Below are 26,484 nucleotides of genomic sequence, written 5' to 3' on the forward strand. Positions count from 1 at the left end.
GAGGTTCTTGCTTCGATGCAAGAGAGGGGGGGGGGGGGTGGATGTGGAAGAGGAGAAGAGCAAAGTTGCGGCGACGAGAAGGAGGAGATGGTCGCGGTGGATTTGGAATGCAGGAGAGGGAGGAGATGGTTGCGGTTCTGTAATGGTGATGGAAGAGGAGAGGACCGTGGCGGCGGTTTTGCCTTGGACGAGAGGGGCGTTTCTGTAATGGCGTGCAAATTTTACCTATGACTAAAATACCCCTAGATTAAAAGGTGCCCCATATTGTCATTAGTACCGGCCCCACAAGTTTTAGTACTTTCGAATACTTTCATCCAAGTACTAGCCAGTACTACGTATGTGTGTGCCGTTAGATTGAGACGTCCGAGTACTAGCCAATACTACGTATGTGTGTGTGTCGTTAGATTGACACAAACGAAGGACTCAAAAAAGCCCAATCACTGTAAAACTTGTAATTGTATTTAGCATTACGCAAATCAGCTAAACATGAAGATGCGGACGTCCGCATGTGCCCCCAGCCATAGCAAGCAGTCAAAACTTGCGGACGCGTCCGCAGTGTACACCTCTTTGTCTGGTGCGACGCGGCACAATGTCTACACTCATTTAAACGTGATCACTGTTGAAGGAAAAGAAGAAGAAAACAGCAAGCGTCTCATGGAGCAGGAGGCACGTGACGTGCCGTGGCGCTGTAGTGGCAGCAGGCCAGGATGGCCGACGGTGAGGGCAAAGCCGGGCGGCGCGCTTGCCTGACGTGATTTGGTTTGCCGAGGGCCATGTTTCTGTCTCCTCGACCTGGAGCCCCATCCATGGTCGCCGCCCCGCATAGCCCGAAGATTGTTTTTCAAGGCGTAGCCCAGAGTTGAACGACCTCACTTCCTCCCGGTTGAATGCCGGTCGGGTTACCCTTGGGGGTATGCATCGAAGGGGCCATCACAACTCACAAGAGGATAGCCGGCGATCGAGCTCGAGCGCGCAGAGAGTTCGGCAGGACAGCCATCAGATCATGAGGTCAAGTGCGGTCTCCGAAACTGTCTATATGATCGATCATCGATGATCCAGAGAAACAAGAACAGATTATTATTATTTTGCAGGAAAACAGGAAAAGAAATAAACACGCCAATGCAACTGCTTACCGTGTTTAGGACATAACAAAGATTCAAGCAAGACCCCACAGGCACATAAAAATTCAGTACACAAATAATTCAAGTTTAGCTAGCACAAAGATAGGAGCTAATGGGTTCTGCGCTACAAAAAATCTGAATTCTCAAGTGTCATGTCTGAGGCCGAGACACTTCTCAAGAAATTGAGTTGCAAGGCGACGGTCAATAGTCCTGCTAAGGTCTTTTCCTCCACATCGACACCAGGTACGTTGGCCAAACTACAAATAAAAGTGAGGACAATAGTTTCAGAAAACTAACACTTGACCTGTGCATTGTGTCACTGCCGAACACACAACTTATTAGCTATTCTAACATTTGAACTTCATGTGATTCGCCATAGCTATGAAGAACATCCAGAGAATTGATATTTGCCAAACTTCATAACGAGTATGAGGAGCATCCACAGAATATATTGACAACAAAAATCAAAAGAAAGAAGCTTCTTGGGGCACATCCAACATAACAAAACCATGGAGCAGATTCAGGTTTTTTAACTTAAGACAACAATATCATAACAGAGAAGGTCGTTCCTGCTACCATTGCAAGTGCAGTTGCATATATAACCTGTGGATTGCAGATAATTAGATCAGGACAAGCAACATTCAAATGCTTCCTTACAAGAATTCAATACAGTTCATGCATTCTGATGATCAGGTCACATCAAGACAACAAAAAGATTTAGGAGAATACTGGGAAAAAATTCCATTTTGAGAAGAAAGACTCTCGGAACAAAGTACTAAACCGTATAGTGTTTTGAAACATGGAAAATTATAGTTTAACCAAGTCCAGCTAGGTTTACATGATGGTTCCAAATGAATAACAATCACCATTATTAACACGAAAATGAACACCCAAAAAGAAACAGTTTATTTGAATACAACATACAGAACTACAGAATACAGATGCAAACACCAGCCCTATTTGGATTGAATGTAATTTTGTGTGCTCCCCATTATTTAGAGCTCAACATAACAACACACACTAATATATATAGATTCCTTACCAAATCATAAACTGGTTTAAATTTTCATTTGACGAATCTCCCGGTACTTAAATTTCCATTTGATGAAGCAACGACACAAAAAAAATAAAGATCCGTAAAATCTGCTACTCCTCGAACATACACTAAAATTGGTGGCACAAAAAAAAGTCATCAGGCAGGATGCAAGTAGGATAAAAATGAAATATGGCCAGAGATAACGAGCTTATGCAAGGAGCATATTGGTGCGAGGCAAACCTGCAATCTGCATCGATTTAGAGAAGGGCTGGCCGAGACTTGGGCCAGTTAGGGCTTCAGCAGAGGGGCGGAGCACTGACTCTGTAAGGCCCTTATTTCGTGTATATTCAGAGAAGATAATTATCAGAAGAGTATTAGAATAACTAATCGCTAGCCCGTGCATCCACACATCAACACATGTTATCCAGTGTATATTCCAGCGAGATGTCATGGAACGAGCATATTCGTGCGAGGCAAAGCAAACCTGGAATCTGTATCGTGTTAATGGAAGGGTTAACTGAAACTTGGGCCAGTTGGGGCTTCAGAAGAGGCGTGTAGCACTGTAAGGCCATGGTTGCAACTTGCGAGTATATTCAGAAAACCTGTCAATTCAAGATGATTAGATCAACTACTTGAAAACCAGCGCACCCACACATTCCAAAGTGGTAAATTTTGTCATGATAATTGAGTATCATATTCTGAACTTGACATTCAGGATTTGATCGAGCTACAGTTACTCCACAGCCCCTGTTACCTAAACTTAACACTTGAGGGTTCAGCTTTTAAAACTGAACTTGACAATCATGACTGAATACCATGCATAATGCTGAATGATTAACCGGCTTTCTTAGCTCGCATTGCACACACACTTGTGCCTTTTGTTCACCAGTATTGCCGTGTTCAACAAGTTCGCGGCGATAGGAATGGCTCATACCATATGTATAGTCATGAATTGATCTGAAAGTAGCCCTCCAATATCTTTGCCTACTAGTCTATTAATTGTCATTCGATTAGATGGTGGCTACTGAACCGGTAAACGGTTACTCCAATCATCTCTGAAATAAGTACACGCTAACACTGACACTGCTTGTGCATTGTTGCCATTGTATGCAAATTAGTTGTCTTAACTAGTACAGTAATTTCTCTCTCCGACTTATGCTTTTGTTTTACTTAGAGAAAGGCAGAACACAAGAAAACGTGAGATGGATTCCTATTAACCAGTGAAGTAAATTTTCTCTCTGGCGTTGGAAATTGCTCTTAACCAAAACTTTTCTATTATTGATTCTCAAGGAAGTTCATCCTACTGTAAGCCTAAATTCTGTAATTCATGAGCAACCCCAATGGACTCTTATAAATCAAGGATGTAGCAATAAAAGACCTGAAGGAAACGGAGCATATTAAAATCCATAGCTCTGGTAAAAGGATGCCCTTCCCACACAGCAGGTCAGTAGCCAGGCAAGCTCATAAAGTCATAATTCATATGATAAATTCAGAGATGTCACTTGCCATCATTCAGTATGGCTATGATGAGAACCATGAATAATGCCAGAAGAACAAAGCTGCAACCATAAAAGACAGCAAGATTAGCGGTGGTGAAATACTGTCATGATTACCTACTATTGGATTTGTTGCTGCATTGAAATACTGTCATGATTACCTACTATTGGATTTGTTGCTGCATTGTTACCACTATCCGTATGGTGATGCAAACGGCATAAGTTTGCAGCCAAGTAGTACAAATCGTCAGAACTCTTGTAGTAGAAGAAAACAGAGGAACTTCAGCTGAACTTTACCGTGTAGTTCATCATGCAGAGGTCAGGCTCCGTGAGCACGATGTCGCCGCGGACCTTGGCAGCGTCCGTCGTGCCCGACAGCGCGTTGCCGCAGGTGCCCAACAAAATCCCAACAAAGACAATGAACATTAATGATTGCAGGAAGTGCATGGAAAATCCATAGTTTTGATATAACTATATAAGACAAGATTATTTTTTGCATACAACTGTATCTTATTGCAAAGCAAAACTTTTCTATTATTAATTCTGAAGGAATTTATTTACCCTAACATCTTAATCAAGGTTTTAACAAAAGAACATATAGTTTATGAATGAACGGACTACATGAGTATGAGAAAACATTTATACCCATTACTACATACTGATAAACTTCATTATCAGTTGTTTGACTTTAAAAAACAGCAAGATAAGGAACCTTGGTTGATTAAAGATCCATTTATGCACCAATATATCAAAGATCAGTTTATGCACCAATATAATAATACCAAGCTCATCTATTAGACCTAAAATCTCAGTCCACCAAAAATCATTGACTATCTTCTCAAGACACAATCACCTAACTAAATCCAACTTAAATCTCATAAATCACAGAGAAATTTGGTTCAATATCACAATCACCTAACTAAATTCAAATTGTTCCAGATTAATTAATAGACCGAATATCTCTGACTATCTCCTCAAGATCACAATCAAGTAACTAATCCATTAAAAATCTCATAATCCAACATAAAATTTGGTTCAAGATCACAATCGCCTAACTAAATCCCAAAAATCAAGTTTATTACAAAATTATTTATCCACCAATATAACAACCAACAAGCTCACTTACTAGACCTAAATTCGCATAATCTACCGAACATCTTTTACTAGCTCATCAAGATCGCAATCATCTAACTAAATCCAACAAAAACCTCATAATCCACCGTAAAATTTGGTCAAAAGATCACAATCACCTAACTAAATCCAAATTGTTTCAAACTAAATAAAATATCTGTTCATCCATCAATATAGTAATCACCATGCTCATCTACTAAACCTCAAATCTCATAATCCACAAAACATTTTTGATTATCAACCCAAAACACAATCACCTAACTAAATCTAACTAAAATCTCATAAATCACAGAGAAATTTGGTTCAATATCGTAATCAGCCAACTAAATTCAAATTATTCAGATCACAATCTACAAACTAAATCTATTAAAAATCTCGTAATCCACCGTGAAATTTGTTTAAGATCACAATCACCTAACTACATCCAAATTGCTCCATGTTTACTAAAGGCCCATTTATCCACCGATGTAATAACCACCATGCTCAATTAATTACTAGACCTAAATTAACATAATTCACCAAACATCTTTGACTAACTCGTCGAGATCACAGTCACCTAAATAAATCAACAAAACCTCAAAATCTACCTAAAATTGGTTGAAAAATAGCAATCACGTAACCAAATCAAAATTGTCCCAAACTAAATTAAAGATCCGTTTATCAACCAATATAATAATCACCATTCTCTTCTACTAAACCTAAAATCTCATAGTCCAGCAAACATCTTTGACTATATTCTCAAGACACAATCATCTAACTAAATCCACCAAAAATCTCATAATCTAGCGTGAAATTCGATTGAGTTGATCAACCACCTAACTAAATCCAAATTGTTCAAGATTAATTAATCCACCAAACATCTTTGACTATCTTCTCAAGATCACGATCAACTATTAATCCATCAAAAATCTCATAATCCACCATAAAATTTGGTTCAAGGTCACAATCGCCTAACTAAATCTAAATTGTTCTAAATTTATTAAAGATTCATTTATGCACCAATATAACAATCAACATGCTCACCTACTAGACCTACATTCACATAATTCACCGAACATCTTTTACTAGCTCGTCAAAATCACAATCACCTAACTAAATCCAACCAGAACCTTGTAATCCACCGTAAATTTAGGTTAAAAGATCACAATCATCTGACTAAATTCAAATTGTTCCAAACTAAATTCAATATCTGTTTATCCACCCATATAATAATCACCATGCTCATCTACTAGACCTCAAATCTCATAATCCACGAAACATCTTTGATTATCATCTCAAGACATGATCACCTAACTAAATCCAACTAAAATATCATAAATCACAGAAAAATTTGATTCAATGACACAATCACCAACTAAATCCATATTGTTCAAGATTAATTAATACACCGAACATCTTTAACTATCTCTTCAGGATCACAATCAACTAAATCCATTGAAAATCTCATAATTCAACATGAAATTTGTTCAAGATCACAATCGCCTAACTAAATCCAAAATCCATTGAAAAATCTCGTAATTCACCATGAAATTTGTTCAAGATCACAATCGCCTAACTAAATCCAAATTGCTCCATGTTTACTAAAGAAGTCACAACTTCCTTGAGATTGAGGTTTCTTCTATCTCTAATGGCTTCTTTATTTCCTAAGAGGAGTATATCCAGGATCTTCTTGCTCGTGCTGCTCTTACTGATGAGCACACTGTTGAGACTGCTATGGAGCTCAACATCCACCTTTGTGTCCACCTTTGCTCCCTGTAAGTCCGGACGGGCGTCCGTTGCCTGGTGGCGGATTGCCATGTGTGCTGTCTTGATCCCACATCCCGTGTTCCCTTACTGGGCGACACCATAACCGCACGCTCAAGCACCACCAATGGCGAGCAAGAGCTTAGACAATCGACGCGTACCTGAATTTTACCCACGGGACGTGCCCGAGAACACGGCGCTACCTATCGTCAAGGCCAAGGGCGCACATTAGGAGAACGTGGGATGCTTAATCAAGTGCGTGACACAAAATCCGCAAACAGGACAAGGACACCAAGCCGGATCAGCGGGGAACGAAGAGTGCACAGGCACGTGGGATGCTAGATCAAAATCCATCTGCTGCCACTACCCTCAGTCTCTCCTCTGTTGCCTTGTTTACCAGTTATTTTCAGTAGTGGCATCGTCACCTTGAGTCACTTGTGTGGCCCTCATCTCTATCCACCAATATAATAATCAACATGCTCACCTACTAGACCTAAATTCACTTAGTCCATCGAACATCTTTTACTAGCTCGTTAAAATCACAATCACCTAACTAAATTCAACCCAAATCTTATAATCCATCGTAAAATTAGGTTAAAAGATCACAATCACCGAACTAAATTCAGATTGTTTCATCTAAATTAAATATTGGTTTATCCACCAATATAATAATCACCATGCTCATTTATTAGATCTAAAATCTCATAATCCATTAAACATCTTTGATTATCTTCTCAAGACACAATCACCTAACTAAATCCAACTAAAATCTCATAAATCACAGAGAAATTTAGTTCAATATCACAATCACCTAACTAAATCCAAATTGGTCAAGATTAATTAATACATCGAATATCTTTGACTATCTCCTCAAGATCACAATCAACTAACTAATCCATCAAAAATCTGATAATCCACCACAAAATTTGATTCAGGATCACAATCGCCTAACTAAATCCAATTTTTTCAAGTTTACTAAAGATCCATTTATCCACCAACATCCTCACTGAGCAGACCTAAGTTCACATAATCTACCAAACATCTTTTACTAGCACGTCAAGATCCCAATCACCTAACTAAATCCAACCAAAACCTCATAATCCACCGTAAAATTTGATTAAAAGATCACAATCACCTACCTAAATCCAAACTAAATTAAATATATGTTTATCTACCAATATAATAATCACCATGTTCATTTACCATACCTAAAATCTCATACTCCACTGAATATTTTGACTATCTTCTCAAGACACAATCACCTTTCTGAATCCACCTAAAATCAAATAAATCACCGAGAAATTTGGTTCAATATCTCAATTACCGAACTAAATTCAAATTGTTCCCGTCCACTACGAGGTGTCTACGGTAACTTCGTAAAATATCAAGATGGTATGCCGGCTCAGTCTCTCGAAGGTGCTCATAGGGGTAGAGTGTGCGTGTGTGCGTTCATATGGATGAGTGTAGCACGTTTATATGAGCGCTTGCGTCTGGACTGTGTTCAAAAAAAAGATTAGTTAATCCATCAAACATCTTGGACTATCTCTAAGATCTCAAGCAACTAATTAAAACCATTTAAAATCTCGTAATTCACCATGAAACTGTTTCAAACTAAATTAAAGGTATGTTTATCCACCAGTATAATAGTCACCATGCTCACGTACTAGACCTAAAATCTTCAAATCCACCAAACATATTTGACCATCTTCTCAAGATCATAATAACTTAACTAAATCCACCTAAATTCACATAAATCACCTTGAAATTCGGTTCAATATCACAATAGCCTAACTAAATTAAAATTGTTCGAAATTTATTAGACTCATTTATGCACCAATATAATAATCAGCATGCTCACCTACTAGACCTAAATTCATCGAACATCTTTTACTAGCTCGTCAAAATCACAATCACCTAACTAAATCAAACAAGAAGCTTATAATCCACCGTAAAATTAGGTTAAAAGATCACAATCACCTAATTAAATTCAGATTGTTCAAACTAAATTAAATATCTATTTATTCACCAATATAATAATCACCATGCTTATCTACTAGACCTAAAATCTCATGATCCACGAAACATCTTTGATTATGATCTCAAACACCATCACCCAACTAAATCCAACTAAAATCTCATAAATCACAGAGAAATTTGGTTCAATGACACAATCACCCAACTGAATCCATATTGTTCAAGATTAATTAATACACCGAACAACTTTAACTATCTCCTCAGGATCACAATCAACTAAATCCATTGAAAAATCTCGTAATTCACCATGAAATTTGTTCAAGATCACAATCACCTAACTAAATCCAAATTGCTCCATTTTTACTAAAGAAGTCACAACTTCCTTGAGATTGAGGTTTCTTCTACCTGTAATGGCTTCTTTATTTCCTAAGGGGAGTATATCCAAGATCTTCTTGCTCGTGCTGCTCTTACTGATGAGCACAATGTTGACTGCTATGGAGCTCAACATCCACCTTTGTGTCCACCTTCGCTCCCTCTTAAGTTCGGACGGGCGTCCATTGCCTGGTGGCGGATTACCATGTGTGCTGTCTTGATCCCACATCCCGTGTTTCCTTGCTGGGCGACACCATAACCGCACGCTCAAGCACCACCAATGGCGAGCAAGAGCTTAGACAATCGACGCATACCTGAATTTTACCCACGAGACGTGCCTGAGAACACGACACTACCTATCGTCAAGGCCAAGGGCGCACATTAGGAGAACGTGGGGTGCTTGATCAAGTGCGTGACACAAAATCCACAAACAAGACAAGGACACCAAGCCGAATCAGCGGGAACAGAGAGTGCACATGCACGTGGAATGCTGGATCAAAGTCCAACTGCTGCCACTACCCCAGTCTCTCCTTTATTGCCTTGTTTATCAGTTATTTTCCGTAGTGGCATCATCGCCTTGAGTCACTTATGTGGGCATCATCTCTATCCACCAAAATAATAATCAACATGCTAACCTACTAGACCTAAATTCATAACTCATCGAACATCTTTTACTAGCTCGTCAAAATCACAATCCCCTAACTAAATCCAACCCAAACCTTATAATCCACTGTAAATTAGGTTAAAAGATCACAATCACCGAACTAAATCCAAATTGTTTCAAACTAAATTAAATATATGTTTATCCACCAATATAATAATCACCATGCTCATTTATTAGATCTAACATATAATAATCCACCAAACAACTTTGATTATCTTCTCAAGACACAATCACCTAACCAAAATCCAACTAAAATCTCATAAATTACAGAGAAATTTAGTTCAATATCAAAATAACGTAACTAAATCCAACTTGGTCAAGATTAAATAATACATCGAATATCTTTGATTATCTCCTCAAGATTACAATCAACTAACTAATCCATCAAAAATCTGATAATCGACCATAAAATTTGGTTCAGGATCATAATCGCCTAACTAAATCCAATTTTTTTTTCAAGTTTACCAAAAATCCATTTATCCACCGATATAATAACCAACATGCTCACCTACCAGACCTAATTTCACATAATCTACCAAACATCTTTTACTAGCTCGTCAAGATCCCAATCATCTAACTAAATCCAACCAAAACCTCATAATCTACCGTAAAATTTGATTAAAAAATCACGATCACCTACCTAAATCCAAACTGATCCAAACTAATTAAATATGTTTATCTACCAATATAATAATCACCATGTTCATTTACCATGCCTAAAATCTCATAATCTACTGAATATTTTGACTATCTTCTCAAGACACAATCACCTAACTAAATCAACCTAAAATCAAATAAATCACCGAGAAATTTGGTTCAATATCATAATCACCAAACTAAATCAAAATTGTTCCCGTTGACTACGAGGCATCTACGGTAACTTCGTAAAATATCAAGATGGTATGTCGGTTCAGTCTCTCCAAGGTGCTCATAGGGATAGGGTGTGCGTGTATGCGCGTTTATATGAGCGGTTGCGTCTGTATTGTGTTCAAAAAAAAAGATTAGTTAATCCACTGAACATCTTGAACTATCCCCTCAAGATCTCAAGCAACTAGTTAAATCCATTTACAATCTTGTAATTCACCATAAAATTTGGTTCGAGATTACAATCGCCTAACTAAATCCAAATTACTTCAAGTTTACTAAAAACTCATTTATCCACTAATATAATAACCACCATACTTACTTACTAGGCATAAATGCTCACATAATCCATCAAACCTCTTTGACTACCTCGTCACGACACAATCACGTAACTAAATCTAACCCAAACATCAACACAGTGAATTTGCTTAAAAGATCACAATCATCTAACTAAATTCAAATTGTTTCAATCTAAATTAAAGGTCTATTTATCCACCAGTATAATAGTCACCCCATGCTCACGTACTAGACCTAAAATCTTAAAATCCACCAAATATCTTTGACCATCTTCTCAAGATCATAATAACTTAACTAAATTCACCTAAAATCACATAAATCATCGTGAGATTCGGTTCAATATCACAATAGCCTAACTAAATTCAAATTGTTCAGGGTTAATTAACTGATCTAATATCTTTGAGTATCTCCTCGAGATCACAATCAACTGACCAAATCCTTCTAAAATCTCGTAATCCACCACGAAATTTGGTTCAACATCACAATCGCCTATGTAAATCCAAGTTTATTAAAAAAAATACTTACTTAACCGAAATCTCGTAATCCACCACGAAATTTGGTTCAAGATCACAATCGCCTATCTAAATCCAAGTTTATTAAAAAAATACTTACTTAACCGATATAATTACCACCATGCTCACCTACTAGACCTAAATTCACATAATTGACCAAACATCTTTTACTAGCTCGTCAAGGTCACAATCACCTATCTAAATCGAACCAAAACCTCATAATCTACCGTGAAATTTGGTTTAAGATCACAATCACCTAACCAAACCCGAAATGTTCCAAACAAAATTAAAGATCTATTTATCCACCAATAAATCACCATGCTCCTCTACCATACCTAAACTCTCATAATCAACCAAACATTTTAGACTATCTTCTTAAGATTAAATCACGTAACTAAATCCCCCTAAAATCACATAACTAAATCCACAAAAAATCTCGTAATCCATCATAAAATACGGTTCAATATCACAATCACCTAACTAAATTCAAATTGTCCAAGATTAATTAATCCACCGAACATCTTTGACTTCTCCTCGAGATCACAATGAACTAAATAAATGCATCAAAATCTCATAATCCACCATAAAAATTGGTTCAAGATCATAATCGCCTAACTAAATCCAAATTGCTTCAAGTTTATTGAAGATCCATTTATTCGCCAATATAATAACCACCATGCTCATTTACTAGACATAAATTTTCATGATCCATCAAATGTCTTTGATTATCTCGTCAAGATCACAATCACCTAACTAAATCTCCACTTCATCTTCATTTTGTAAAACCTTATTTTCAGAATCATCCCATGGGCATTAGTGACACCCTTGGGTTTTTGTAAAACATTTATGAGTAACAAAGATTCTTCCCAAGTCCTATGATTTATGCGACTAGCATGGCTAAGCATTACTATTAAAATTGCACATATGACCCACATTTATTTGTGACCACTACATGGTTATAAAGGAGGGGTATTAAGAATGTCAAAGGAGGGTGTCAATATCAAGCACATAGAGCATAGCTAAACCCTAGGTAATTTACTTAGCATAAGAATGTCAAAGGGGTGTCAATATCAAGCACATAGGGGGCATAGCTAAACCCTAGCAAATTTACTTAACATAGCAATACTAGTAAACAATACTTTATGCATGAAAAAGAATTCTAAGTGTGATGCAAATATGGGTTCAACTTGATCAAAGTAGGTTGCTTGCCTCGCTCAGCAAAGTCTTCGATGGTTCTGGTCACTCCTCGAACGTCCTTGAATCTTTCGAAAGATAATGATTTCTACTCATTGGAAAAATAAAATTAATACACGATCAATAAATAATATATGCAAAGGACTTCAAAATTTTCAGAAGTAGTACCATTGAAAAGAGGGAAATTTTAGATAAATTTTGGAAGTACCCTGGATTTTAGAAAAGAGAAATGGTATTGTGGGCCAGAACGGGTCTGCCTGATTAAATAGCATTGCACCAGGGGGAGGGGGGTCGACGTCGAAGGCGTGAAGGAGAAATACGCCGTCACTTACACGCCGATTTAAACCTGCATTGGGGCGACCACACAAGCCACACATGAGCAGCACAACCAGGATAATCAAGCAATATATAAAGTTTACGATCAAGCAATAACAAATAAGATAATATGGATAAACTAGAGGATATTACTTCAAGTGGCAACAAGATTGCAGCTGAAGCAGGGGCACTATTAGCAGGAGCAGGCCTGGCGGTGGATTGATCCTGGGACGCAACTGGCCATAGCCTGGCTGGCTAGCAGTGGGTGCACCAAGGGAAGGCGGCGGTGCACCATAGCCAATAGCCAGGCTGACTGTATCCATACTGCCCATAACCAGCCTGAGTAGGTGGTGCTGTCCATACAGAGCAGATGAAGGCGGCTTCTGAGCATGCGGAGGCTACCCATAAGCATCCTGGCCATATGTGGCCTGTGGTGGTGGCTGCATATCATAGCCAGGATGTGTCTGTGCAGCAACGTATCCAGTTTTGAGGGGCAGAACCTTGCGTCGTGTAGCTTGATGGAGCAGCAGTAGTATAGGTGGTTGATTAGGATAACCCGGTTGGCCTCCAGTGGCTGGAATTGAAGCTTGCTGACCTGGACCACCATAGCTTGGTGCAGTACCACCACCCTGAGTTGAGTTAGCAGCTGATCGATGCCCCATAGTCCTGCTGATCATATCCAGGCTGCTGCGAGTAAGACAGCCCTTGGATCTGATAACCAGAGTAATCATAAGCTTGCTGCCCGCCACTCTGCTGAGAGTACGTAGAATCACCATACCCTTGTGAAGCATGAGTAGCAGACTGGCTGCTAGCATCAGCAGGTGCAGCAGTTCCAGTGGCATAGTGTTGTTGTTGGGGTTGCTGCTGTTGGTTATAGTGCCAGGGGGCTGCTCTACCATAAGGTTGCTGGCCATACTATGGTGGTGCACCAGGATAAGCTCCAGGCTGCATGTAAACAGGCTGTTGTGTTGCTGGTGCATCAGGCACACCCCAGTTTGCCCGAGGACGGGGAGGGTGGTAGCCCTGTTGGATTTCTGGCATTATTCTGCAAAAATATAGGTTGCACATCAGAATATGTATAGAACAAAACATACAATGTACCATGCAGAACAAGTGCAAACCAGACAAAACATATCCAAAAACAAAGTAATGTGATATACAGAAATCCCAGAGCCACCAAGAAAAATGGAGGGATCAACTCACCGAGCAAGATTCTCAAGCAACATTTGTTGATGCCCATCCAGCGTCTACCATGTGCAAAACTATGGGAGCTAATGAAGATTGGGCAGCTAGATAAACACACACATATATTGAATAGTAATAAAAGATTGCCTTGCAGTTTGTAGATGTTGATAAATCAGCAATAATGGATGGTGACAGAGTGATCCATAATTATGTGCAACATCTACTTATATATTGCTAAATGACACAACATACACAACATACACAACATCAGTTCTTTCAGCAAGTCTCCAAAAATATATTATAGGTGAACAAAAGAATGTCAAAGGAAATATTTAAGCAAAGTTTTAAGGAAGCTTTGGTCATGGTAACCTGAAAAGTCAACGGAGGGAGAAAATATATACAAAAAAACCAAAGATAGATTCATGCGAGATATCCTGCATAATCTTTCCAAACTATACATAGCACATACAAACTTTCTTGCCCGGTCAATAAACAGTAACATTCTTATTTGTTACATGTTGCTCCCAGAGGGTGGTCTTAGCAACAGATAGAATGGGCTGAAAATTAAGCATCAAGAATTATCCCCTGAGTGGGCAAAAATATCAATAGCCTAAATACCAGCTACTACAGTGCACGATCCATCATTGAAGTGTGCAGACTGATCACCTGCATAGAGGTTTGCACCTACTATCCCCAAAGATGTACAGAAATAGCAAACGTAAATTTGACAGGACAAGACCAGGTATATGAAATCCAATCATATAATCCGAATACAAACTAGTTCCTTCTGTTTCGATATAGAAAGACCAGGCATGTTCCTGGATGTATGTATTATATTCTAATGGTATACTCCAATGGTACACATGGGACTTCTATACCAAAACAGAGGGAGTAGTTCATAATTTTATCTTTCATCCATCAGCATCAAAGTATATTAACATTATTAGGTAGTAACAAATCTGCCTCCAGGATTGATGTGTGCAGCCCTCAGAACTAGTTACTGACACTAATTTGGCCTTATGTCAAGATAATGATCAACAGACAGTATAGCCTGGGATATATGGATAACACCACAAGCACCGGTATGATATGTAGTGAAGATGTTGTGATAGGTTATATAAACCTCCCAATGGAAGTATGGATTTGCCAGTATTTAACTGTGATTGTTCAAATATTTCTAGTATCTTCATCAGAGAGACTACACAGAGCAAAGCAGCTAATAACAAAGAGACTGCACAAATTACAAATATAGTTATATAAAGTATACAATCATGTCAAAGCCATACTGCTGCTGCTCCGGATGAAGTATAGGTATACTTCATCCGGAGTCTTGGGCACTAGATATCATTCAAGGAGACATGGTCAGCCGGGGTGAGGCGTGTCTCATCCTGTGGGGTGCATGGGCTGTGTGGTCTGAACGCAATTCCCGTCGGCATGGGGGACATAACCGAAGCATCAATCAGTCAGTTTGTTGGGCAATAGATATAGCTGCAGATTTGAGTCAGCTGGGTAAAATACATGCAGTGTCTGTACCGCATGTAACTGAATGTTGGAAACCGTCTTAATCTGATTGTCTAAAGATCAACACAGACGCTCAGTTTCACCAACTCCTGGGGCAAGGTGGAACTGGCTTAGTCGTACGTGATCATACAGGGAAGCTCATTCGGGCGCAAGCATGTTGGTATGAATTTGCAAGTTCAGCCAGAATGATGGAGGTTCAAGCAATTAGAGACGCAGTGTGCTGGCTTCAGATATGGGTTGGAGTAAAGTTCTTATAGAAAGTGATGCCCTTGAAGTTGTCAATCTGTGGAACTCAAAAGATTTTGCAAGAGCTGATATAGCCAAGCCGCTTCAGGAGATCAAGGAGGGAACTTCATTAGTTTCTCTATTTCTTTTGTAAAACGGGAGGCCAATATGGCCGCTCATCTTACTGCTAAACAAGCTAGTGAAGTTCGTAGGAGATGCCTCTTGATCAATTACACTCCAGAATTTCTCCGCGATTGTATTGCCCGCGAATGTATTACCTCTGAGTAATCTATAAAGTTCCAAGTTGCAAAAAAAAAAAATACTGCTGCTGCTCCATGACCAATTGACCACCTTGTTTTACAAGGCAACCCGTTGAGATAACGTTTTGGACATGTACATTTGACAAGAATATAGGGTATATCATAACTAAAGAGAAGAATTTCAAAAGGAAGCAATGGAAAAGGAAGGTCAAGTAGAGAAATATAAATCGAGACAAAAAATACAGTAACATATAAAAAATTGATAATTAAACCCACATGATTTTAACAACACTGATAAATAACAAATAGCTGCAGAAATTAGGAGGTGGCGTGAAAAGAGAAAGAAAGCTGACCTCACTGGTAACCTCACTCAAGCTGCTTTGCTATTTCAATTCGCTCTGCAGTACCATCAATATACAGCGTTCTTTCAGTTGAAGTATCACCAGGAGGCAAATGCAAAGGAATGACCTGCAGATGGATTTTTTAGGAAAAATCAAATATTACTATTGTTATTACCAATGGTAATGATGAAGATGATACAAAATATAATACTAACTAACAAGGAGAAAAAGGAGAATACTAAAACGGATAATTATGAAGATGAAAGGAGCATGAGTTCTACTTCTAGTTGAGCAACATTAGAACTTGGATTTTAATTTACTTGGTAAATCATAAAAAAAATGAAAAAAATGCAACAACAAAACACATCACACAGTGCTAAGTTATTAACGAAATTCAATAGTAAGTTAGGCCTGGTTCAGCCAACAAATTTATGTTAGACTTTGCAATAAGAAATTTCTCAAACCTATATACAAGCTCCAGATTTGGCCTGCATGGATTTTATAGTCTCACCAAAAAATAGTTAAGACACGGAATTAATATGCAAGGTTTTTCACCACCAAAGAAATTGAAGTCCGTGAAATAATATCAGCTGGGAAGCTTACAAGAAACCCTCATTGCTATATTGGGGCGTGGTATGATTTTCAAAGTCTGACAAACAAACCCAGTTCTAGAAAGCAGCCAGTTTACCTTGTTGTTAGCAATTTGCATCCGGGATTGCTCAGCACTAGGTTGAGGTGCATTGTACTTCCAATTGGAGATAGTGCCAAATGAGCCAGCATCAGCCTGCAGGTCACATGACAAGTATGGTTGAATAAATGGATGCACAGCTAAATGTGAAGTCCTGACCATAAAAAAGATATCACAGTACCTCTGCAAGAACATCACTTATCAACTGCTCAGCTCTGCTTATCTGGTCAGGAGTGCCCGAAAGATCAACCAATCTTGTTTGTGACCTGGGTTGAACATCCATGTCCCTTGTTAGATTTATTATAATTTATCATGTAAAATCCTCAAGCAAGGGATCATACATAATTTTATTAATTAATACAGTACTTCCTAATATACAAAATACGCGCCATCATTTTTACACTTCATGGCATAAAAACAAATTTTTTGAGCAGAAACTGTAGGGGAAGCCCCGGCAATAAATTTAATTAAAAAGAGATTATTTGCAAGAGACAGGATATATATATACTTTTTTCGGAACGGAGGACATATATACAATTATACATGGCTAGCTAGGGAGAACAGAAGGGGAGGGGGCACAGAGAGAAGAAAGACTATAGCAGGCTGATCACTAGCACCAGAAAAGGCCTAAAACACAACACTTCGACCACTCCTTCAGATAATTTGTTACTAAAAATAAAGATTGTGGCGGGGCACAGAATGTCAAGTGCAGCTGGACTGGACCGGCTGAAGCAGCATCTGACCGCTGCGCAGAACCGAACGAAAATGCACTGACAAGCATCGATCGGACAAAAACCTTTCAGGTGGGCAAGAAGGTATTGCTCAAACTATAGCCTTATGTTATGATTAATCTTCAGTGGTGAACAGACCCTGTCCGAGGCTGGCATTCAAATACTTTGGAAGCGAATTGGTTCAGTGGTATATCACTTGGAATTGCCAGCGGACTGGTAGTCCTCAAGAACTGGCAACTTGAGAAGATCTCAATGTACTGAAGCAACACTACCGAGGGGAAATGTAACAACTGAAGGTGGTGAGACAGCCAAAACAGAGAAGACAATAGAGAGAAAGGGCGTTAGGACGCCGTCGAGATAGGGAAGCAAATACTGATGGCGCAGTGTGTGTTAAAGTGGGACCCAGCTGTAAGTGTCATGTGTGTCTGGTCTATAAGAGCAAGCTGCAACAGTAAAACCGGCAAGAAATGAATGAGTGAAAAATCCCGTTCTTTGATCTACCTTCGTCACTATTCTGGTCCCTATTTATCTCCTCCGATCTCAATCTCACGTCCCGGTTAGCAGTCGGCAAAGTTAGCTAAGATGCTAGAGGGAGAAGAGCCCACACTACCAAAAGTAATCTATTTGGTAATCGAGAAATGCTAGTTACAAAAAAAAAATTCGAGCAAACATTTCAGATACGTCAACTTACATGCAGAAGATATGCTTACCTGCTCAACCAAAAATCATAATAGCATATCTGCCCAGACAATCATCTTATGTATTGTGCAAAAGTTTAGCTCCATCATGTCCACTACCAATGCTGGTTCCTACAAGCATAAGAAGTCAAACACTGAAGCCACCAATGACACTCATAAGGGAAGCCAAATAGTGAAATAGATATGAGATGGCTTTACTGAAGATATTTAGTTATACTCACATGTGTAAATTCAGAAAAACAACTAACGGCCTCTTCGGTTTAAAGGAATTTTGAAGGATTCTACTCAAAAAAATCCTGCGAAGCTCACAGGAATGGAAAGTTGGAAACTATAGACCTTTTCCTATTGTCTACTTTGCTTGCAATCCGAAAGGAAAATCTCCAGTGGTTCCAACCTCTTGGAAATTTTATTCCCTTTAGACGGGTTACAAATATGCACCAAACCCTTCAGAAAATTCCTGGGTTTTTTCCCTATGGAACAACCAAACATTATCTACTACACATTTATGTGCTTTCAGTTTCTGTAGGCTTGTTGGCAAGATTAGCGGAGGTAACAATGTTGAATTACACAAGTAGGCTTTTTAAGCTTCCAAATGTACTTATTGGGCTATGTCTTTGATGTTTTAATCAGTTCAAGCTAGTTTCCATATACCACACAGTGTAATGACACTAAAAAATAATAATGTCAGAATAATCAAAACAGCACCATGCCTTCCTAAACTAGGTAATGCTAACAAATATTTTTCCAGGTCATGTCCATTACATAAAACACCACCACACAAGCATCCAGCAGAACACTACAGCTAGCACAATTAAGTATACGTAAAGGCATGCTATTACCTGCAGAATAGACACTTTCGAATGGATAATGATAAAAACCGTCGCTAATCTCGTAAAATTTCTTGAATTGCAATGACTCAAGCTGCAGCATGATGACACCATCACCTGTAGTCAGGAACACCACATTATTGTACTCGGCAAGCCCTTCTACCAAAGGGCGAACTCTCTCCTTCTCCGGATTCAGGGAAAGCAGCTTGTCCACTTCAATAGTTCTTTCCATCCCCCATGATGCAGCACCATCACAGTCGGTCTTCCTCTTCCATAATTGGGCGGTGAAGCCTGATATGTAGAGTAAACCCAGTCCACCTGTCATGTACTAGTCAGAGGAGGACTTGCCGTGTCATGGCAGATTGAATGGCCAAGATAAAAAGGAAACCCAATGGCAGAAGATCTACGGCTGTCAACGTTTATTCATTTCCGTCCTTGTTATTATTTCTATATTCAAGTTACTCGCTGTAACCTCAGGCTATATAAGGTGTGGTAACTAGAGGAGATGTATCGATCAACTATTCAGCCAAATATTGGTTATTATCAATACAACAATACCTTTACATACATACACCATATACACAAGTTCCTCACTGTTCTTGGTGATTTCATACTTTTTCCCAATTTCTTGTTCTTGATCCACTTCAAATCCATGGCTGATCCATCCGGGATCTGACACCACCACCATCAGCCCGCATAACCGTCAACTGGAGAAGCTGCTCTTCAGACATACCCACTGGCAGTTGTATCACGGCTAGACTCTACCTCTCCAAATCAAACTCGAGAACTGCATCCACACACCCACCAAGACGCCAGTAAAGGGAATTTCCAATCAGCAGAGCCGACATGCCCGTAAAACACACGGCAAAAATACATATCGTGGTATACGCATCGAATGGAATCACTGCCGAGATGAGATTATCCCATACGCCGGTATCTGAGGAGTAAACACATGCAAGCACTCCCATATGTTGTTTGTCGACTTCGACGACCCCTACCAAGATCACCTGAAAGTGCTGGACCTCGCCGGCAGCACGATGCACCGCCCCGTGGATCGAGTTTGCAATCCATTCGATTTCGAACCCTGGGGGGAAAGCAATGTGGTGCTGGTCGCAGGTGACGGGGTCACATACCAGGATTTGCTTGCACGGATCGGGGGCGATTAGCAGGAGGCCATGGCGGCAGCCGAGGAGCTTGGAGTAGCAGCTGTGGTCGAGCTGCAAGGAGAATCGCCCGGCTGGGATACGGTCGGGGGAATCCATGGTAGGTGTGTAGGAGACGCCTCCCCGGTCTGGGACGAAGCAACCGAGGAGGGGAGGGCTGCATCGGTGGCGGCGGCGGAAGCGGCGGAAAAAGCGGATGTCGGAGACGAGGAGGAGCCAGCGCTTGCAGACGAGGGAGGCGCGGGGGAGGGTAGACGGCAGCGGGGGCAGGCGGAGGAGGATCTCGGCGAGCAGATTTTCGTCGTCCAGCGGCGCCGCCGGCGACATCTCTGCCCTCCTCCCTCACAGACACAGGGGCTCGCGCGACTGTGTGAGATCGAAAGCCCACTGGAAGGAAAGCCCACGACGAGTAGAAAGCCTACTCCTAAAAAAGAAAAAACCTACACAGGCGATGTTAGAAAAAAAAGAACGATCGAAATCTAAGAAATCATATGTTATGGGGCGGGAAGGGGATGACTTACTCAGAAAAGTAAGGCACGAGGAGGTTATCCTTATCTGGGTTTGCCAGAATGACGCCTTCGAGGTATGAACTCGCGACTTGCCAGTCCCCAGCGCTGCCCAAGATCTTGGCACGCATGTAGAAGGGGTCGACTATCACGATGTCCGGTCTTGTCTCTAATGATCCGCATCTCCATACTCAGCGAAAATAGCCGAACGAAGGTGTAGTGCAGCAGATGAAGGTTAAACATAGCGAAGATGTCATCAAACCGCAGGACGATCATACCCCCGATGGCGCTATCCACAAAGCTCTTGCCCTCTGGCACCTTGGCCACGAAAACCGGGTATGCCACATCATTCTCGGAGAGACGCCGCTTCTCCAAAGAAAGAACACTGTCATGCAGACTCCGCATAGCACCGGTTGCAGCATTGAGCAGGTTAGTCGGTAGCATCGGCCTACCCGCCACATGCACCCTCCTCGAGATATCCTTAGGTGAAGGTGGCCCGTCCTGAGCACGGATCGTACTCGGTGCCGGCTGGCTCGCACCCTTGTTATTCTTTCTTTTCCGTCCCTTCTTCTTCTGCTGTAATGGGATCGAGTTCTGCTCAGAGATCGCCTTCTTGAGTGTGTTGGGGCTGATAATATTTCACACCTCGGCTATCTGAGGCTCGGTGAAGGCGGCAGCTGGAGGCGTCTCCTGAGAACTGAACGCCAGACGACGCCTATTGCAATTGGGTTTCTCCGCGGTACCAGCTAGATGGCGATCGTCTTTTGCAGGGTTGGGTTCTTGAGAAGGAGGCCCCAAGAATTCGTCACCGTACCCATGTTCGTTGAAGTACTTATCGACGTTGGTAAATGTACCGTCGTCGTCGTCCGGATCCTGTGCCATATGCATGTCCGGCATGTCCGGTAGCGTTGCGGCGGTCTTGCCATGGCTTGGCGCCGGCACGACCGGCGGTGTTGTCTGTGGGGTGGTGTCCCCCGCCCCCAAACAAATCTGGCTCTTCGGCCAAAGCAGGGGCCAGCTTAAGCAGGCGCTGAGAGTCATCACATCATCTTCGTCGGCCCTAGGGGGTCGAAACGGAGGTAACAAGTCGTCGCAGCCCCGCAGCACCCGAACCAGTTGAACCCTATACACGTTGGGTGGCATCGGATTACCGTGGAACAGGCGGTTGCCCGATTGAACGATTCTGGCCTTGGCGACATCGATCAACTCGCCGTCCACGAAGTGCAGGAGAGTGCATGGGACGTCAGCGGCGCCCTGCGAAAACATGTAGGGCATCAGGGATGCCCAGTCAAAGGCAAGGAGATGAAGTCATCGGCCGAGAGGCTTAATTAGTTACCGTGATGGCATCGAGCTCGGCTAATGTCGAGGCACCGCCAACGGCGGGCGTGCAAGTGACAGAGGGGCCGCTTGCTGCCGAGGTGCCGGCCGACGTATTCTTCCCACACCCGGGTGCATTAAGCTGCAATGCCGGTGCCGCCGTGGGAGACACCAATGCCGCCTCCGTCGGAGACACCAATGGCGCCGCCGGCGCGTTGTGCGAGTTACTGCCCGTGAAGCTGGGAATCGGGGGCTGCCCCTGTTGGCCGCCCGCAATCCACGCCTGCAGCCCAGAAACCAAGGTAGGTATAATGGCGGTGATCGTCGCTCCCAGTTGGTCTTGCACTTGCTCTTCGACCATCTCCGGAATCCGTGCCACTTGTGCCTTAAGTTCTTGAACCTCGCGCTCCTAGCTTTCCGAGGTGGTCTTTCTCTCCTTTCGCCCACCAGCGTTATAGTATTCCGACCATTTCGTGGGCAAGCCTTTGCCCGCCACACGACCAGCTGACGATGGCTTACTGAGCTTATCCTTGTTTTTCATTATGTTCAACGCCCTATTTAAAGGGGTGTCCCAAGGGGAGCTCTTAGACGACCCCGCGCTACTGCTTTCAGTGTCCTGCGGAAGGAACGTGAACCATTTAGAAATTTGGCTTCATTAATTAGAATGCAACCATATGTAGCTAATTACGCGGGGGTGTATTCCTTACCAGAACAAGCTCAAGCGCCTTGGTCTTCGGATCCGTGATAAGCTCCTTGGTTACCGGGTCAATCTTGTACCGGGCCCTGACATAGTTCCTGGTCTGCTTGTCACGGTATTTATCAAAGAGGGGCCGTAGGCCTTGCTCGGCACGCTCCGCGTCCTCCTTGTCCCATATAGGTTCCGCCACTCTATAACCGCCGGGACCGAGTTTGTGGACCCCTAAGTTCAAGTCCCGCATCTCTTTCCCCCACTGACTTGATTCCATGGTTGCGTTGCTCTCGCACTTGATCTTGAACTCCAGGTAGTCAGCTTCGCTGATCGAAGGATTTTTCTCCTTGATCTTCTCATAACTATCACCTTTTTCAATCATTCTCTTCATCGCGGCTCTCCAAGTAGCCAGGGCCGTGCTCATCTTCGTGAGGGCGGCACTGTTCACTTTATTCCCTGAGAGGTGTGTGTTTGCGAAGTCATCGGGGAACTTGTATCGTTCGTGCAGCTTCGTGAAGAGGAGGTTGCGCAAATTGCCTCAGTCACAATGCCTTAGGTTCTCAGTGTTGATCGAGACGGTGCTCCGGAGAATGCACCCGAGCTGTCCCGCGTACCCCTTGAATAAATCTTTGGGCGCCGTTGGATGCCCCTCGGAGGACACTTCAGTAAATTCCTCCTTGACGGTGTCGAGCACGTTCGGGCGCCGGTCCTTCCGTTGCCTCTTCGGTTGGCTGCCATCTGTGCGTGCGCTGCCATCATCAGTGGTGGCATCCTCGGCGGCACCATCAGTGGTGTCATCCCTGACACCACTAGGGGTTGTGTAGTCAGGATCGGTGTCTTCCGTGGCGTCCTCATAGCGGTGAGGTTCTTCCTCCTGGGACAGCTCCCAGAATGCCTTGCCCGAACCGCCGGCCTCATCGTTGTGGGCCATGTTTCCCTCTAAATAGGAAAAAAGTTTGGTCAAAAAGTTGGTTATTGTCAAGGAACAAGATCTCTAAGTTGACCAAATAACCTAATTCTCGAGGAATGTCACCAAAAAGTTGGTTATTGTCAAGGAACAATTGAGAGATCCTTGTGATATTGCCTAAGTGTTTTGGGATGGAACCTGTTAGTGTGTTGTTGCTAAGGTCCAAGTCCCTTCCTAACCCCCTTCTTCTTGTCTCCTCTCACTATCTCTCTCACACACATGGCAAGCAAGCGTGTTGTTGCTAAGGAACAATTGAGAGATGTTTGTCGACGCCGAGGCACCCTAAAAGCCTAAGCTTTCATCATTTAGGTTTTTATCGACACCGAGGCACCCTAAAAGCCAAGGTTTTATCATTTAGGGTTTGTCGACGCTAAGGCACCCTAAATGCTAAGTTAAGTTTCATCATTCAGGGTTTATCGATGCCGAGGCACCCTAGGTTGACTGATATATATGGGTATCTTCTAATAATATACCCTATCAAGTATGGCGCAATAGTTAAAAAAAGATAGCCAACAGTGACATGCAAGTGCTGACAGAAAAGGGAAGGAGAATTCTAAGTTGGGCCTAATCACTTGGCTCTATTGCCACCTATGGCAGTTGCATATTAGTTGTGCAAAAAAAAAATTTAAGAGCGGGCAGTAATGAATAATATTTAATGGGATACCTCAAAAAGCTAATCTAGTATCTCCATTTAACAGTTTTCAACTAGAAAGTGCACAAAGTGCAACAAACAGATTATTTCAACCCCCCAAACACTAATGATAACATTCTTTTCCTAAACTATAAACGACTCATGGTTTCGTCTGTCCACACATGAATTCAGCATATGTGTTTAATGCAACAAGAATAAAGGGACACCACATGTCAAAAATTTCACAATTGAGCCTAACGTGACAGTGCATATATAACCAGGCTTATGGTGCATTCTACTTTCTACCTGTCCAAACTGTATTTGTCAGACTTAACTAAGTTAACTGTTATCTGCACACCCTAATCTTTTTATCTGATTAACACAAAATAGACATCTCAACACTTGCATTTGCAAATATAACACCATGAGACACTTCAACTAGGTACTTCTCGAAGGACAAACACCAAGAGACAGTAAACATATCAGCCGTTGATAGAAGCTATTCAGAACTAGTCCTACTTAATTCTTGATCCTACTTAATTAAGGACAAACACCAAGAGACAGTAAACATATCACACTTCTATATGTATAACACAAGAGGCAGTTGATCCTACTTAATTAAGTACTAAGATACCCCGACCCACGCATTAGTCGCAAGTACCCCATATGTCCTATTTTTAGCAAAGTCATGCTAAAATTCACGAAAAAATTCAGCATGGCCTTTGCTGAAATAGGACATATGGAGTACCCGAATTTGCCGGAACGGAAGCTAATCGACATTCCGGCAAACTCAAGGGCCTCTCGGGGTACCTGCAAAATCATTATCCCACCCAATATCATCACGACACGATGGTCGGAGACAAAACCCAACAATATATCTTCTAGCCATGAAACCCTACCCTGATTCTCCTTTCTTCCTCTTTTTTCACTTAAACCTGCAAACATGTAGGGAAAGCAATTAATACAAGGCACAAAAATGGCATGCTATGTAGCCTTATGCTACAGAACATATGACACATTAATGGCATGCTATGTAGCCTTAATGCTGTAGAACGGCCATGCCCAGATTGTTTAGGTTTCACAGAGAAAGCATAATCTATTTAGCTTTAGCCACTAAAATGTCCAATCATCCATCAAAGAATAAGGCTACTGGGATGAACAAGCACTATATATATCCATATTCACTAAATCGATAATTCTCTTCTCTGGTGGAGGGAGGCAGCAAGCACAGAAGTGAATGATGCTTGCCCACTTCTGCTTGCCAATTGGCACTATAATCAACTAGGATTGCACAACACCAGATAGTTTAGTTTGCCTTTCTTCTGCTTTGCCTACTAAACATCCCCAATGATACAATCTAACGCCACAAGGCATGAGAATCCATTTATTTAGGCTTCAAAGAAAAGGCCCAACTTATTTAGGTGTTTACACACTAAAATGCTCAACCAGCCATCGAAAACAAGGCCACTGGGATGAACGAACACTGTTACTACACTCTTTGAAATGAAAGTGCAGGTGCAGCAGAAGCTGCAATATGCCGTGTCAATGCTAACAACCAAAGAGAAAAACACCAACAAGAGCCTGCTGCCTGCAGCTTCCAGCACCCTTAATCAAGTAGTTCAAGTCTGTACAGACCATATGCTTCCATATATAATGCTGATAATTAGTACTAATGATGTAATTTACCAGGTTGCAGTATTCCCCCTAATCGCAAGATGCACCATTCGTAATTAGGAGACAGTAAACAAAATCACCAAGACTATGAAACAGCCTCATTGTACTTGATTCTACATGTAGGCAGTAATCACTAGTGTACTTGATTCTACATCCTCAATCCTAGTGCATGAAACAGCTAGCCTAATTAATTAATGTGGTTTTTCCTCTCGTTACTTAGGATGGTTTGCAACATAATGGCGTTCTGCACCCAAGCATGCATGTAGTGTAGCTAGTTTTTCAATATCCAAAGAAAAAGATGGCACCGAGCCTCCTCTCCTGGTGGACGTGAGGCAGAGCATGG

The 26,484-nt window shown here is 41.5% G+C and overlaps 1 protein-coding gene, 1 long non-coding RNA gene and 1 pseudogene across 9 annotated transcripts; all 3 read right to left on the reverse strand.

Annotated features, from left to right (window-relative positions):
* Positions 1-443: 443 nt before the first annotated feature.
* LOC120966115 (uncharacterized) lies at positions 444-12,859 on the reverse strand. Of its 7 annotated transcripts, XR_012187073.1 has the most exons (7): positions 12,613-12,859; positions 3,951-12,492; positions 3,815-3,846; positions 3,536-3,716; positions 2,398-2,759; positions 2,164-2,285; positions 1,502-1,724 (listed from the first exon to the last, which is right to left on the reverse strand). It is a non-coding gene; the product is annotated as an uncharacterized lncRNA (long non-coding RNA). The 7 variants fall into 7 exon arrangements; XR_012187076.1 differs by lacking the exons at positions 1,502-1,724; positions 3,951-12,492; positions 12,613-12,859 and adding exons at positions 444-1,032; positions 1,134-1,378 and having other exon boundaries at positions 3,815-3,943; XR_012187075.1 differs by lacking the exon at positions 3,815-3,846.
* A 20-nt stretch (positions 12,860-12,879) lies between these two features.
* On the reverse strand, positions 12,880-14,576 carry LOC123493416 (uncharacterized; annotated as a pseudogene).
* Positions 14,577-15,121: 545 nt separating this feature from the next.
* Positions 15,122-20,772, reverse strand: LOC141025513 (uncharacterized). Of its 2 annotated transcripts, XR_012187078.1 has the most exons (6): positions 20,329-20,772; positions 19,208-19,982; positions 18,381-18,479; positions 17,121-17,205; positions 16,940-17,035; positions 15,122-16,378 (listed from the first exon to the last, which is right to left on the reverse strand). XR_012187078.1 is itself a non-coding variant. In XM_073500921.1 (3 exons), exons 1-3 carry the CDS (start codon positions 17,220-17,222, stop codon positions 16,277-16,279), a joined length of 300 nt encoding a protein of 99 aa, XP_073357022.1. In that variant the 5' UTR covers positions 17,223-18,334; the 3' UTR covers positions 15,122-16,276. The 2 variants fall into 2 exon arrangements, 1 of the variants encoding a protein (XP_073357022.1); XM_073500921.1 differs by lacking the exons at positions 18,381-18,479; positions 19,208-19,982; positions 20,329-20,772 and having other exon boundaries at positions 17,121-18,334.
* Between the last annotated feature and the right edge of the window lie 5,712 nt (positions 20,773-26,484).

This window comes from Aegilops tauschii, chromosome 6 (assembly GCF_002575655.3).
Source record: "Aegilops tauschii subsp. strangulata cultivar AL8/78 chromosome 6, Aet v6.0, whole genome shotgun sequence".
Classification (NCBI taxonomy): domain Eukaryota; kingdom Viridiplantae; phylum Streptophyta; class Magnoliopsida; order Poales; family Poaceae; genus Aegilops; species Aegilops tauschii.

What these genes read in the sequence shown, in the direction of transcription:
- LOC141025513 (XM_073500921.1), bottom strand. Translation starts at nt 17,222, where the DNA reads ATGGATGTTCAACCCAGGTCACAAACAAGATTGGTTGATCTTTCGGGC. An exon ending in TAAGTGATGTTCTTGCAGAG is followed by an intron (nt 17,036 to 17,120) that starts GTACTGTGATAT and finishes TGTGACCTGCAG; the next exon opens with GCTGATGCTGGCTCATTTGG. An exon ending in TGCAAATTGCTAACAACAAG is followed by an intron (nt 16,379 to 16,939) that starts GTAAACTGGCTG and finishes ATCCATCTGCAG; the next exon opens with GTCATTCCTTTGCATTTGCC.